The sequence below is a fragment of the Pseudophryne corroboree genome, chromosome 8 (assembly GCF_028390025.1).
Source record: "Pseudophryne corroboree isolate aPseCor3 chromosome 8, aPseCor3.hap2, whole genome shotgun sequence".
Classification (NCBI taxonomy): domain Eukaryota; kingdom Metazoa; phylum Chordata; class Amphibia; order Anura; family Myobatrachidae; genus Pseudophryne; species Pseudophryne corroboree.
In genome coordinates this window covers 69,615,939-69,629,860 of record NC_086451.1, presented here as the reverse complement: position 1 = coordinate 69,629,860, position 13,922 = coordinate 69,615,939, and the positions used below count along the sequence as shown (strand labels likewise).

Genomic DNA, 13,922 nt, shown 5'->3' with positions numbered 1-13,922 from the left:
CTACCGGCGGATTTTCCCACTTGTCCATTACACCCTTAGGTAGGGGGTAAGTTACCTGAAAACGTTTCGGAAATTGAAAACGTTTGTCAGGTTGTTTCCAAGCCTCCTCCATCTGAGACTGGAGGGATTTAGGAATGGGGAACGCTGCTGAACGCGGCTTCTGGGATTCGAACAAATCGAAATCCTCCGGCTCCCGGACTTCCTCTTCCTTAAAGCTTAGGATGTCCTTAACCGCGTCAATTAAGGAATCCAGACCAGAGATCGCCGAGTCTTCAGGAAAATCGGCGTCTAGGTTAGGTTCAATTAACTCACCTTCTTCCGTATCCAGAAGAAAACCCTCTTCCTCCTCAGTTTCTGGTATAATAGGAAGAGTTCTTTTAACAGCCCTGCGCACACTCGTCTCAGCGTGTGCGGGCGGTGTTAACTTAATGAGAAATTCCTCCATTGTCTTTGAGAATCCCGCAGCCCATTCTGATCGCTGCTTGCGGGAATCTGCCATTTCCTTGGAGATTCTATTGGCAAGGTTGTCTTCCCAAGCCTTAGGCAGAGCACTGCTCCCAGGTGGAGCGTCCTTGTCTAAGCAGGAGTCGCACACCCGGAGCTGCCAACCCGCGTGCTCTTCTTGTTACATTTCGTACAAACATAGCAGGTCTTTGAGGTCTTGGTAGCCTTAGACATGTTGTTTTTCTTTTTAAAACCCCTTACCAGGGTATTACGCAGCGCTTTCACCCTTTAAACTAGGAAGAGAAAGACTGGGAGATGACGGAAGCAAAGGTATTGGATCCGGCTGGAATTACCTGTCCCCTTTTCTTTATAAAAGAACAGGTCAAAAAATTAAAATAAAAAATAAAACACCAGCCGACTCTCAACCCTCACACCCCAACTGTAAATCAGCTACGATGTTAGAGTTGGCTTGCTTCTGTGTATTTTCTCCGGGATCTTTGAACAGACGTCCCTTGAAAATATAATTTGTAAAGTTTGATTACTTTTCAGGAGATCCTCATATTGTATATATACATTTCCCCAGCAGAGGGAGCTGTTGCCTAACTCTCTCTATTATCTTAATGCCTGTACTATCCAGGCCGTGCAGCAGGGGGAGTTATTTCTTTTATGAATAAACTTTGTCCTATGTACACTACTGGTGGGGGAGGGGGAGGACCCATCCCTCACCTCATCCTGGCGCCAAAACGAACAAACATGGTCCCCACTATGTAAGTTCATATGATGTGGCCTTTCAACATTGATCTCCCCCTCTGCCGCTACACAGCGCGCTCCGGACCCGCCGGCTGGCGCGCGCGCGATGGGTCCATCTTCCGCAGCGGTGCCCGTGCTCCTCTCCGCCCGTAAGTCACCGCATTTGCAGCTCGCCCTGGGGCCGCCGGCTGGCGCGCGCGACGGGTCCGTCTCCCGTAGCGGCGCCTGTTCTCCGCTCTGCTCTGATCTTGCTGTGCAGCGCGCCGCTTCCGCCGTCCCCCCCTGCTTACAGGGAAGACAGGCTGAGTCCCGCGCCGCACTAAGTCTCCCACGCACCGCCATGCCCTTCCTCCCTGATTAGCTGTATAAAAGGGAGTTTTAAACAGTATTGAGGCCAGGTTTTAGAGAGAGAGAGGGAAAGAGAAAAAATATATATATATATATATATATATCTTTACTAACTGGATCCCTAGCCTAAGCTTGTACCAGTACTCACTATTAGTTGATCTTTGAGGATCTCCTGTGGAGAGATGCAGGTCCCTTCAATAGGGATCTTTGTCTCTCTGATCTTAGGCAGCTTTGTCCCCCCTTTATTAGGGTTACGCAGCCCCTTTTAGATTTTTAGTCAGGAGCTCAGTGCTCCACGTATTGTGCCTCCAGCACAATTTTTCAAACTGAGGGAGGAGGGATGTGAAGGGGGAGGAGCCGGCTGTGCAGACAATGCTAATTTAAGATTGTGCCACACCTCCGGTTCAAGGCTTCACACCCCTACTGTATAGGACTCCAGTGTCCCCTAGTGGATGAAAGAGAAATGGCGTTGTCACCTGTATAGAAGATACCATACTATTATCACCTCTCTTTGCGGAGCCAGTGATGGCAGTCAGCCCCCTTACCACCCCCCTGGTACTGATAGCTTTGCTATCTCCTGTGCTGAGTTCAGTGGCACTATTTCGGAAGAAATGCCAGAAATAATACCAGTGGCCCCTCGGTAAGTCCCTACTCTATGTTTGTGTCACTAGGCCCCCTTTATTGAAAGGCCTTTGTGCACCCATAGCAGGGATGTCCCTGCCCAGCACCCTCTTGTGTGTTGGTGGGGGTTGATTAAATGATCAACTAGATATATCAGCTCTTCTTTTGGAGGAGAAGGCCTGCCCAGTAGAGGGCACAGCTAACTTGACAAAATGCACTAAGTACTATGTAGTATATGAGCAGTATTATAGCTGACACAGAGTACTGAGGTGTAGGGGCCTGGCGATGCCTGCTCATCCACTTCACAGGTCCCGCACATGCTCTAGAGGTGCATCACGTGCGCAGTCAAGCCGCGCTAGACCCTTTGTGGTAATTTGATTTAAAAAAAAAAGTCATATTGTCAGACAAGTTCTCTCTAAAGATTTCCAGTGTCAAAAACTGGGATTGTTCTGGGAAAGCTGGGACACATTAGAGCTATCAGCACCATCTCTCTCCTAATGAACTCGGGACCATTTGACTTCTGCGTAATGAGGAAATAATGGTCATTCATATGCACAAGGCATGATACTGTGCCTGCCTTCACAAATTCCTGCTCTAGGATTTCAGGGCCTTGCAATACAATGCGGGGGTTAGCATTTCAGGCAGAAAAGGGGTTAAGCAGCATCAGTGTTGCCTAAGCGAGGGCACTATGGTCAATCTCAGTTATTTGGCCTCCAGCTGCCCTTTTGTGCCCGACTTCTGTCCCCCTCTATCGTCACAGATGGGGGACTTGGATGGCTTCCAGCCTTGGCCCCCAAGAAGGGAACACTCGGTGAATGGAGCCTTGTTCTTCCCTCCTCTGTAGTCCGTACAGTGACATTCAGCAAAGAGACAAGGCTGCATTACATGGGGGAGATGAGAGCATTACACTGCTCTGCTTCCTCTCCGCTCACATTCAGCTGGCATGTACTGTCCTGCCGCCTCTGCACTTACATGATTGTGACATTAACATTGTTCTGTTATAGGAAGCTTCTGACATTCTGTGCGTGTGTCATAGTTAATGAAGGCCCTATGCGCACTGTACGGAACAGGCAGACAAGCTGTATAAGGGTTGCAGTCCTTTTGTCCTTATTTCAGTGGTGCAAGAAAACTCAGTCGCCTTGTTCCTTAACTGTCTATTTGCAGGTTTCAAAATGGCAGAGAATCATGATATACTATGAATCAAACCTTTGTATTTGCAAAATAAGCGACGGCTGGTTGGAGACCAGGGGGTAAATTTACTAAGATGGGAGTTCTGTTTAAGATGGGATGTTGCCCACAGTAACCACCAGATTCCAGGTTTTATCTTCTAGAAGGTGCTAGATAAATGAGAAGTAGAATCTGATTGGTTGCTATGGGCAACATCCCATCTTAAATAGAACTCCCATCTTAGTAAATTTACCCCCAAGTCTTGACGTTTTATCTGATGGATTACGGGAACTATATTTTTATTGTGAAACAATTGGCAGAGCCTTCCATAAACAGCAGCGTGGCAGATCACTGCCAAGCTTGCATGGTGAAATCCGTCCATTACCTCTAGTAGGAACCTGTCTTCTGTTATCTTGTCCTCTGTTCTACGTATTATGTTTTTGTACCTTACTTATTACATGTTATGCTTTTTAGCGTTGTAGCATGTCTGCTTCTTACATGCTTTGCACTTGGCTTATGATTGTTTTGTATTTTGCTTGTTGTATGTACGATGCAACCAACTTGGGGGCTAATTCAGACCTGATCGCTGCTGAGCGTTTTCGCACAGCGGGCGATCGGGTCTGAACTGCGCATGCCAGATATTCCATCGGCATCTCATCCCAGCGATGGCCTCTGCCTGATTGACAGGCAGAGGCGTTCGTGGAGCGGGCGGGCCGCATTGGGGCACCATTTTGGGTGGCGCGGTCCAGGCAACGCAGGCGCGCCCGGAACATGCGGGGGGCGGGCCGCAGCATCTGCCGTTGCAACCCGGAGACCAACAGGTAGCTCCCTTCATCCCTGATGAAGTCGATGACGAAACACATTGGGTATTTGAAATCTGTGTCAACATTACTGTAAGGCCACATTTGATACAAGCTCGCGATCTGTCTAGGATGGAACAAAAAGTGGCAACATTCCATTAAGCAGAATAAGTAGCATCAGATCTCCAGCTATTTGGTGCATATATATTCATTGTGATTTGTACTGTAAAAAGTTTTTATATGGAAATATTGTTTTAATACATTTTGTAATATTTTTATTATATGTCAAAGTGTGTCATTATCGGGTACATGGTATATCCACTTTCATGAGATGAAAACATCACTTGTAAGTTAGAGCACATATGTAACAAACTAAGAGGTAGCTATCACAGCGTGTCTGCCGGAGCGCCCTTGTGATTCACATTAGGTTACACCACATTGTTAGATAAACCTTAGCTGCACCTCTCGAAGAGAACCCACCAGCGAGAGTTTTAAGATATATTGATACCGTTGGTAGATAATACTTTATTAGATTAATAGGGATTAATTGGAGTTTTTATATAATATAAATATATATATATATATATATATATATACTGTATGTGTGTGTGTATATATATATATATATATATATATATATATATATATATATATATACACACACATACATATATATATATATATATATATCTATATATATCAAATTTGTTATTAATTATTAAGTTTATTACTATTTCAGCAGGTTTGGGATATGACTTCCATTCGATCTACTAGGTTTCTATTATACACTTGATTAGTTACTATCGGGTATATTCAATTGAATATACTTTTTTTAAAGCCAGATTGGCATTGTCGGAAACGGGGCTAAAACCTGTCTGATTTGGCCACAATTTCGACAAAACACGTGGCTTTGTGGCTATTCCGCAGATCCACGTGTTTTCCGACTCGTCGAAAAAACGGCAGCCAAATTAAATAGGTCGGATCAGTTTCCGACCTAAAAAAGTCGGAAACTGACGTCTTTCCGACTACAATTGAATACACCCCTAGGATGGTATTTTAACGCTCTTGATTGCAGCTGTTACATTCAGTTCAGGTGGTTGTTAATGTGTGTTACATTCTCACACTCTGCTGTTCTTCCCGTGTAGGAAATACCACACTCATGTGCTGCAGTTCGATGGGGAAGGTGGTTGGAAGTTTGAGAAGCTGGACACCGCCGCCCGCCTCTCCCTCACAGAGGAGAAGCAACGCTTAGAGCAGCAGTTAGCCGGAGTCCCAGAAATGCAGCAGAGGCTCAGTGAGCTTTGCCAGATACTGGGAGAGGATTCCGATGTGACCGGCAGTGAAGTCAGCCAGTCCACTGAGCTGTCTGTGTAATGGCCCCACCACCCAGAGCTGTACTAGGGTGTCACTGTGTATCCTGCCCGTAGTCACCAGAAACACCACTATCTGTTGGGTTGGAGATATTACCCAGAATCCTTTTTGGGTTTTTTTCAGGAAATACAATGTTTTACTGCAGTGCTGATGCACGATCTCACAGAAACTCCTTTGTTCAGCCGAATGATCTATAAAACTTTGCAATGCAGACCACCCTGGTAGCCAAGGAGTCAACACACACTTCTCTGTCACTGGAGACCCAAGCTCCGATTCAGAACGGATTGTGGTCCCCCTGCGGGCTGTGTCAGCTCTAGGCAGGAGTCATTTCTGTTCTTTAGAAAATGTTAACGTTTTGTGGTTTCAACCCAGCAAATGTGAAGGAGGTGAAAGTTAAGGAGGAGGTGGGGTGGGGCATCTTGCTTTGCAATATGTTTCTGTGTATTACTAGTGTGCAACAACCAGCCCTCCCGATTGTAATGTCCCCATTACCCCTTTCCTGACACTTCTGCACAAGGGAGAGGACCGCGGCAGTACTATATGACTACTGTGATTGATTATTGATGGCTTCCAGTTAGAGGTTAGCCATTATTCCTGGTAACCACAGAGGCTGCAGCAACTGTCTGTATACACAGCGTATATGAGTAAAGTAGGAAAAATAGCCCATTTCACTTACAGCACCTGCTGTAACGTGAGTCATAAGGAGGGAAAGTGTATGTTTGCTAAGTATCACTTCATTTCCTTAAGGTATTTTGTCATTCAAATAGGGTGATTTTACATAGTCAAAATAATTTTCCTTATATTTGGGGGAGAGGCCATTGGCATCTCGGCTAACATCATCTTAATAAATAGATGTGCAGCCTTCGGCTAGTGTCGTATTGCGCGGCTGTAGAAAATGATTGCAGTGGTTTTTCAGCTGTGTAGTATTATCTAAACAAATTTAGTGTCCTTGCAGAATTGCATTGTGGGTTAGTTGTTATAACAACCACTGGTAGTGCACGCCACAGATGCGAAGTCCATTTCTGGACTATAGCATTGCCAATTATCAAGAATTTAGCTTAAAAGTGGATAAAAACCTATTGTAATTATTCCGGTTAAGATGGTCATGTCAATAGGTTTATAATAGGTCTGAGATCCCTGAAAGTCATAAGGACTCCTGCGAGGATCTGTTTTACCTCAGGTACAGTCCTTGCATTGCTGTACACTGGTGATAATGGGATTGCTGCCTCTGAGTGACACTATATGCATGAGTTCCGAAGAGACGCAGCTGTGGCTTCATTAAAATACACTTAGGCGACGTTTCTTAGTACAAGTAAACTTTATTGATTAAATATCAACGCATTGTTCAGACCGACTGCTAATTCACTGTATGACACCTTAACAAAATTGATACCTGCCCATGTATAGGCAGTTAATAGGAAAGCCATTATTTTCTGTTATCAGTTGTTTTGTGTCAGCAACGCTCCTTACAGTGGGCAATGTAGTCTCTGAGAAGCCTGAGCTGACCTGCGCTCCTCATTCACACCGATTGCACCTTCATGGAAAGTCACAGCAGCCATACATGCAATCCAATTTATAAGTGTCTCAATTTACATAACTGCATTTTTATAACCATTTTGTAATCGGTAAAAAAGTTGTCTTTCTGCTTCAGAAATGAAATAATAAGCAAACAATAGATGCTTGCCATCTTGTACCCCACTGTTATAAAATAATTAGAGCAGTCCTGTCACGTTCCCCGGATTCAGTAAAATGGAACCCCTATAATCAGTGCTTAGCAGCATCATTTAATTTGAAAATATACTCTTATTGTCCACTAGGATTGTCAACATCCCTTTCCCATATATACTAGAACGAATGAAACAGTGATTTAGCACAAAAAAAAAGAAACCTTTTTATTTTAGTGGCTTTTGATCTTTTTTACTTGTTCAGCTGAGGTAAAATTAAACATCAGCTATAAACTCCAATGAGACTGCGTCCCCATGTGGCCAAATTAGAATGAAATATTGTAGTATGTTTGAATGTTTTCCATAAAATTTGAATGAAGTATCTCTCGGATGATGTGATACCATTGTTTTACTTGGCAGGAATGACAGTATATATATATATATATATATATATATATATATATATATATATATACTGTACGGATTTTATTATGAATGCATCTTTCAGCAGTGTAACGCAATTCTCGAGTCTATTTTGAGGGTTTCATTCAGCGCAGGGGTGATGTGCCTTCACATGTGTCTGCGTATTATAGTGAATTCATCCGGCTGCGAGTGTGGAAGCATTGCCGAGCAGCACGGCGAGATATTATCAAACCTTTCCTGACAGATGTATGTTTCACCTAATCATTTAAGCAGGAAAGAGTGACAGGCCCACACATTCCCTCCGTGCTGTCGTGTGGCTGAGGGAAGTCAGGACTTGCACAGTTGTTCCTGTTATGATTTCACAAGTGACGTAACACCGGCGCAGCTGCTGAAAGACGTGAGGTAAATTTACATATACCTCATAATGTCTGCAGTATCTGAGCTAAATGTACAAGTGATGTCTGCTCGGAGATTAGTCATCTTTTCACAGCTTTGTGCCAGGCCGTGTATCACTATTTTAACAGGCCTGCAAAAGCAAACATAGCCTGCACAGCTGTGATGGAACAAGGGTATTTGCACTTGCTGTATTCAGGCCTGGTTTGGCAGAACCAAACATTAAAGGTTGAAAGAGTGTGGAATCAGGTGATGGAGACGTTTTTCCTAGCAGCACCGTCATTTATATCAGGGATCGGGGGCAGGCAGCCCTCCAGAGTTTTCACAGGCGGGAAGCCCTGACAGCTAGTGATTTTCCTAGTTTGTTCCTCCCGGTGGTGATTCTGATGTCACCAGGGGGCAATGGGGCTAGCAGTTAACCCTTCATTGGATGATGATGTCTCTTTAAATTAAGCAGCCAGGCACCCATTAGACCAGGCCTTGCCAACCTGTGGCTCTCCAGCTGTTCTGAAACTACAAGTCCCAGCATGCCTTGCCACAGTTCTGCTCTTAATGAATGCTGGAGCTGTGGCAGGGCATGCTGGGATGTGTAGTTTCACAACAGCTGGAGAGCCACAGGTTGGCCAGGCCTGCATTAGACTATGTTAAAGGGCTATGTGAGCCCTTGGCCTATTGGTCTGATGATATAAAATGGAGGATACGCCATATGCTTTGGTAATGAGGAATGTGTGATGTCACGTTACTGCAAATCTAAGTCACAGTATGTTTAATGAGATGAAAAGTCATACAAATAAAGAAATAGAAAGCCAGCTAGTAATAATTAATCAGTTATAATTGTTTTTTAATAGTAGCTACAATATTCTTTTTTGTGTAAGCAGAGTAATATTTGCTTATAGCCTGCAAATGTAATTGACTATATGGCCGTAGTTTACCCTGCCACCTACACATTATAAGCTATATTTATTGGCTGAGCAAGGACAAATATGACCATTTTATCACTGAGAGATTGATGGTGATGCTTCACAACAAAGGCAACCTTATTGTGGGGGAGATTTATCAAATCATATTGCCCTATTGCCCCCATACATCTGCTGCCCCATTTCCCTGTCCTGCAATGATCGGCAATCCGTCAGGTAAATGTAATATGTTCAAAATCTCACATTTGCCGATCCCAGTCATATTTGGTCAGGACCATGGAATCAGGATTTTTAAATATGTTTAATATTCCTGATTCCCTGACATAGCCGTCTGGATCGGAACATTGCCCCAATATATCTGTCATGTATGGGGGCCATTAGAGAGAGATAAAGTACTAACCAATCAGATTCTGTCAGTTTCTTAGCACAGCCTGTAAAATAACAGTTGGAAGCGGATTGGTTGGTACTTTCTCTCACTCTCCAAGATTTGATCAGTCAGCCCCTGTGCCTGAACCATTATTCACATGCAGTATGTCGATGAACTAGGAACCAACAATGTCACTGAAAAAATGAATGTGAAATAACCAGCTTCATAAATGACTGGTCATAGGTGGCAGCCACACTGTAATGTTATCCACAAGAAATTACCTTTACCATTAGTGCCAAGACCACATAACTGTGTGGAAATCGTTACTTTTGTCCTTGGGCTGAGGTACAATAAGTTATTCTGTTCTTTCCACAGAAAGAGGAATTGATTTTGCATGTAGGAACTAAAGATAAAATATAAAAGGAGCCCTATTCATCTGTGAGGGGACTCTGTAAATACTTCCCCGTTGTTTGAGAATCCCTAATCAGTAAGGCATTGCAACTAAGTTCTAAAGTGTCTTTTTGTAAGTTCACAGAGGTGGCTATTGTGCCACATATTAGATTGCTTATTTTTTTGACGATGTTGTGCCTTAATCAGTGTATTTATAGACTATATTTTGTAATTGTCACCTTATGATTAAAATATAGCACTTATGTTTGCTTTAATAAAAAAAAAAGTGTTCCCTCTCCTGCATGTGATTAACAGGTCTCTGGAGGGGTGTAGTATGTCTGACCGCTGGTCAGCTTACCGATGCCGGGATCCCGGCAGCATACCGACGCCGGGATTCCGGCGGGGAGGGGCAAGTGCAGCAAGCCCCTTGCGGGCTCGGTGGCGACGGGTTCTATTCCCACTCTATGGGTGTCGTGGACACCCACGAGTGGAAATAGTCCCTGTTGGTCGGCATGCCGACCATCGGGATAGTAACCCCGTCGGGCTGGTGGAGGAGGTCATGTGACTGTCGGTCAGCTGACCGGCGGTCACATGAATACCACCCCTGTGGAGAGGGATAAAGTACCAGCCAATCAGCTCCTAACTGCCATGTTACAGGCTGTTTTTGAACAATGACAGGAGCTGATTGGTACATCATTTCTGTCCACTTTATCTCTCTCCAAGGCTTAGTACATAGACTCCTAAACAAGTCAGTGATAGCTAGTAATTGGAGAGTTCTAGCATTTTAGGAGGGTTACTTGTATGGAAAATGAATGTGATCAGGGCGGGTTGAACCAGTTATCTATTTGATCCTGGTTTTCAGCGTGCACAAATTATGTATTTCAGCCAATAATGCATTAGAAAATAAGTAACAAAATATGTTAAATCTTATCAACTGTGGGTTATGAATAAAATGTGCACTTATCACCACGTCTTGTGAGGGCAGCTTAACACAACGGCAGAAAATAAGCATATCAAATTTGTATGTCATTATTCCATAAAGCAGTGTTTCCCAAACTCTTTTCTCTAGGCACCCTAAGGGCTGTAACACACGCTCCGGTTCTCCCCGGATGGAAAAAAGCTGGACAAACTTTGTCCGGCTCTTTGCAGCCGGGAGGGTCTTTCACACACAACGGCTTTGAGCCGTGTGTAATGCTGTGTGCATGTGCAGCAGCAGCGGTGGCGGCTAAAAAAACCATTGTGTGTGTGAAAGCTCCCCTTCAAACACACAAACACACACACACACACACACACACACACACACACGATTCACTGCCTACAAAGACGGTACGGCAGCCGGACCTTCCAGTGGATATTTCCGGCTGCAACCTGGCAGCCGTGCCGGGGCAGTGCCGTGTGAAAGGACACATTGCTCTGAATGTGTTTCATCAGCATGGCCACGTCAAAAAGCCGTCCGGGATTTTGCCAGGCGGCGGGAGCCGGCGCGTGTGTTAAAGCCCTCACAGTCCAGGTTTTAGAGCTACCCATGCTTCAGCACTCATGATTTAAGTAGTATCTCAGTCAGTTTGATTTAATCATCAAGCATGGATATTCTTAAAACCCGGACTGTTACAGTGCTTTGAGAATGAAGTTTGTGAAACCCTGACGTAAAGGACAGTCTTCACACAAGGACGGCTTTGTGAAATCCGAAGGGCAAAGCATTAGGCTTTTTCCTCAGTTTTAAACCCAGACCACCTAGTTGTAATAGTGATCGATAATCCCTGAATTATGTGCACTCCACCTTGCTTTCACTTCAGCTGGCCCCAGGGCACATTAAATTGCTGTTGCAGCGCACATTGCTAGAAACACCTGTGCATTCATGCCCTGCAGGACTTTAGGCATGGGCCTGTACTGTGGGTGCATCAGGTAAAAGCTGTCCGCCTCCTCGGATATGGCCGTTTATCAAGGTACATAAAGATTTAAAGCGGAGTAAACATGTTAGTGTTCTGTACAATGTCTCTGAACGCCAGGAGCTAATGAGTTAAATAGACCACATAGTTACGTTTATAGCGCAGCAGGCAGAATATTAATTACAGGCCCATGGCAAAGCATCAGGTTACACCAGTGGAGTGCACTCCCAGGTAATAAATACACAGGACTCTTTGTGTGAATGTTTCATCATGCGACATCGCCACCTCCAGTTTGGACCCGTGGGGCAGATCTAGGTGTGGTTCCAAGTGTGGAAGCTGTTGTCTTAGCTGCAGGAAGGTTTCCTTAGAGGGAGAGGAGTTAAAGTGCTGATTCTTTTGAAACACAGAGGTGTCTGGGAAAAAATAGCGATTGTGTTTATCTGCTGCTTACACACCGCTGCAAGCTGGGGCAAAGAGTGGAGGCTGAACGTGAGCCTAAAACATCTGACCTAGTTACCGTCACGCTGCACTATTAAAATATATTGTGTAATCCAATGACGCTCCGTTTTAATTATGGCACAAAACTGCAACCTGCTTATAAACCGCTTTTTATGAATTCCTCTGTACCAGAGCAAGAAGACGACATGAACAATTAGTGATGGGTCTATCATTTTAGGCTATTGTGGTTTAGGAGAATTTAGAGTCTATAAAAGTCAATTAAGATGTCTCACCTGCCTGACACGTGTAGCGGATGTCATAGGGATCAGTTGGTTACCAGATAAAAACAATCTCCAAGCGTAGATGGGGAGATGTATCAAAGCTTGGAGAGAAAGATAAAGTACCAACCAATCATCTTCCAACTTTTTTTTTTTTTTAATAACACAGCCTGCAAATTGACGCTGATTTGATGGTACTTTACCTCTCTCCACTTTCACTCTCTCCAAGGTTTGATACATCTCCCCCAGAGGATGAGTAAATCAAAATGTATTAGTGGGAACAACTTTTGGGAAATCCCCCCCACACTCTTCTGTATGTGTAGGCTTACCATACTATTCCTTTAAACCGGGACACTCATGAATTACACAGGTTCTGTGGCAGATTAAAACCAGGCGAAATGCAGGCTTGGATTAAGCCAGCCACAGAACGTGTGTAATTCTAGAGTGTCCCAGTTTAAAGGGATAGTATGGTAAGCCTACGTATGTGGGTCAGGTATACATTTATTGACTGTTCCCCTTTTAAAATGTAATGTGGCTGGGAGGTCACGTGACATCACCCCATCTTGGTTTGCCCGCTGTATGTAAACCTGTAAAGCTCATGTCCCTGACTTTTAGCTTCTATCCATTGTTCTGTAGTGCTTACCATATGCCCTCCTGTCGGGCGTCCTGATTATATTCTGTCTCACTCACAGCTTGCATTAGGTATTTTGCACTAATTAGAAAGCAGTAATGGTCTGTTGCTTATCTTTACAATGTAGACTGGCTGATGTATTTCCAGAGTACATTTATGCTCACAACACATGTTGCTCAACTGCTCTAATTATAGCCTCAAACTGCCTAGAAGTTAGATAACAAATCCCGTAAACATGCAGTACCCACAAAATGGTCAGTTTATACCCTTATGAAACGTTATTGAGCTCAGCTGGTTTTCCTCTTGCCTCCTAATCATATTATAAGCCAGGACCCATGATATGTATTGGTCACATGTGTAAAACAGTGAGGCCGATTGTGCAAGAGGCCAGTGCACTTAACTCTGTGGGCTGCTTAAACTAAAGTGACCATATTATTCTTTTACCTGGGACACTCATGGGTTACACAGGTTCTGTGGCTGATTAAAACCAGCTGACATGCAGGCTTGAAGTCAGCCAGCCACAGAACCTGTGTAATTCATGAGCGTCCCAGGTTAAAGGGATAATATGGTGGCTCTACTTAAAAAGACAATCTTACTGTACATTGAAAACTAAATACTGCGTGCAGAAAATGAAAAAAGCACTTACAGAATGTGTGTATTATACCTGCTGGGTTTTTTTTTTGTTCGCGATATATTTTGATTTTGTGTAATTACAACATTTCTTTGTAATCCAAGTTACTTCCTAAATATAATATAATTATTGCAAGCAGACAAAATATGTGCTTTACTAGACTACTCACACATAGGGTCTCATTAGCAGTTGCTGAAATCATTAACATTTATATAGTGCAACCATTAACAGACAGAGAAAGCGGTCTGAGGGCGCTGCTAGTAATCCTAGGATGGGTACACACTAGAACGATATCGGTCTGATTTTCCGTTTCCGGGAAAATCAGAACAACAAATAGTGCATATCGTTAAGTGTGTATACCCGATTTGCGCGCTCCCGCGGTCACAGGCGACATCCTCTG

At 43.9% G+C, this 13,922-nt stretch overlaps 1 protein-coding gene across 1 annotated transcript in view; it reads left to right on the top strand.

The window, feature by feature from the left end:
- Nucleotides 1–12,099, top strand: part of ABCD1 (ATP binding cassette subfamily D member 1) — a 138,860-nt gene extending 126,761 nt beyond the window's left edge. Inside the window, exon 10 of the mRNA XM_063936599.1 lies at nt 5,276–12,099. Coding sequence (XP_063792669.1) covers nt 5,276–5,504 — 229 coding nt within the window. The 3' untranslated portion in view covers nt 5,505–12,099. The remainder of the gene's footprint in view (nt 1–5,275) is intronic.
- The last annotated feature ends 1,823 nt before the right edge of the window (nt 12,100–13,922 follow it).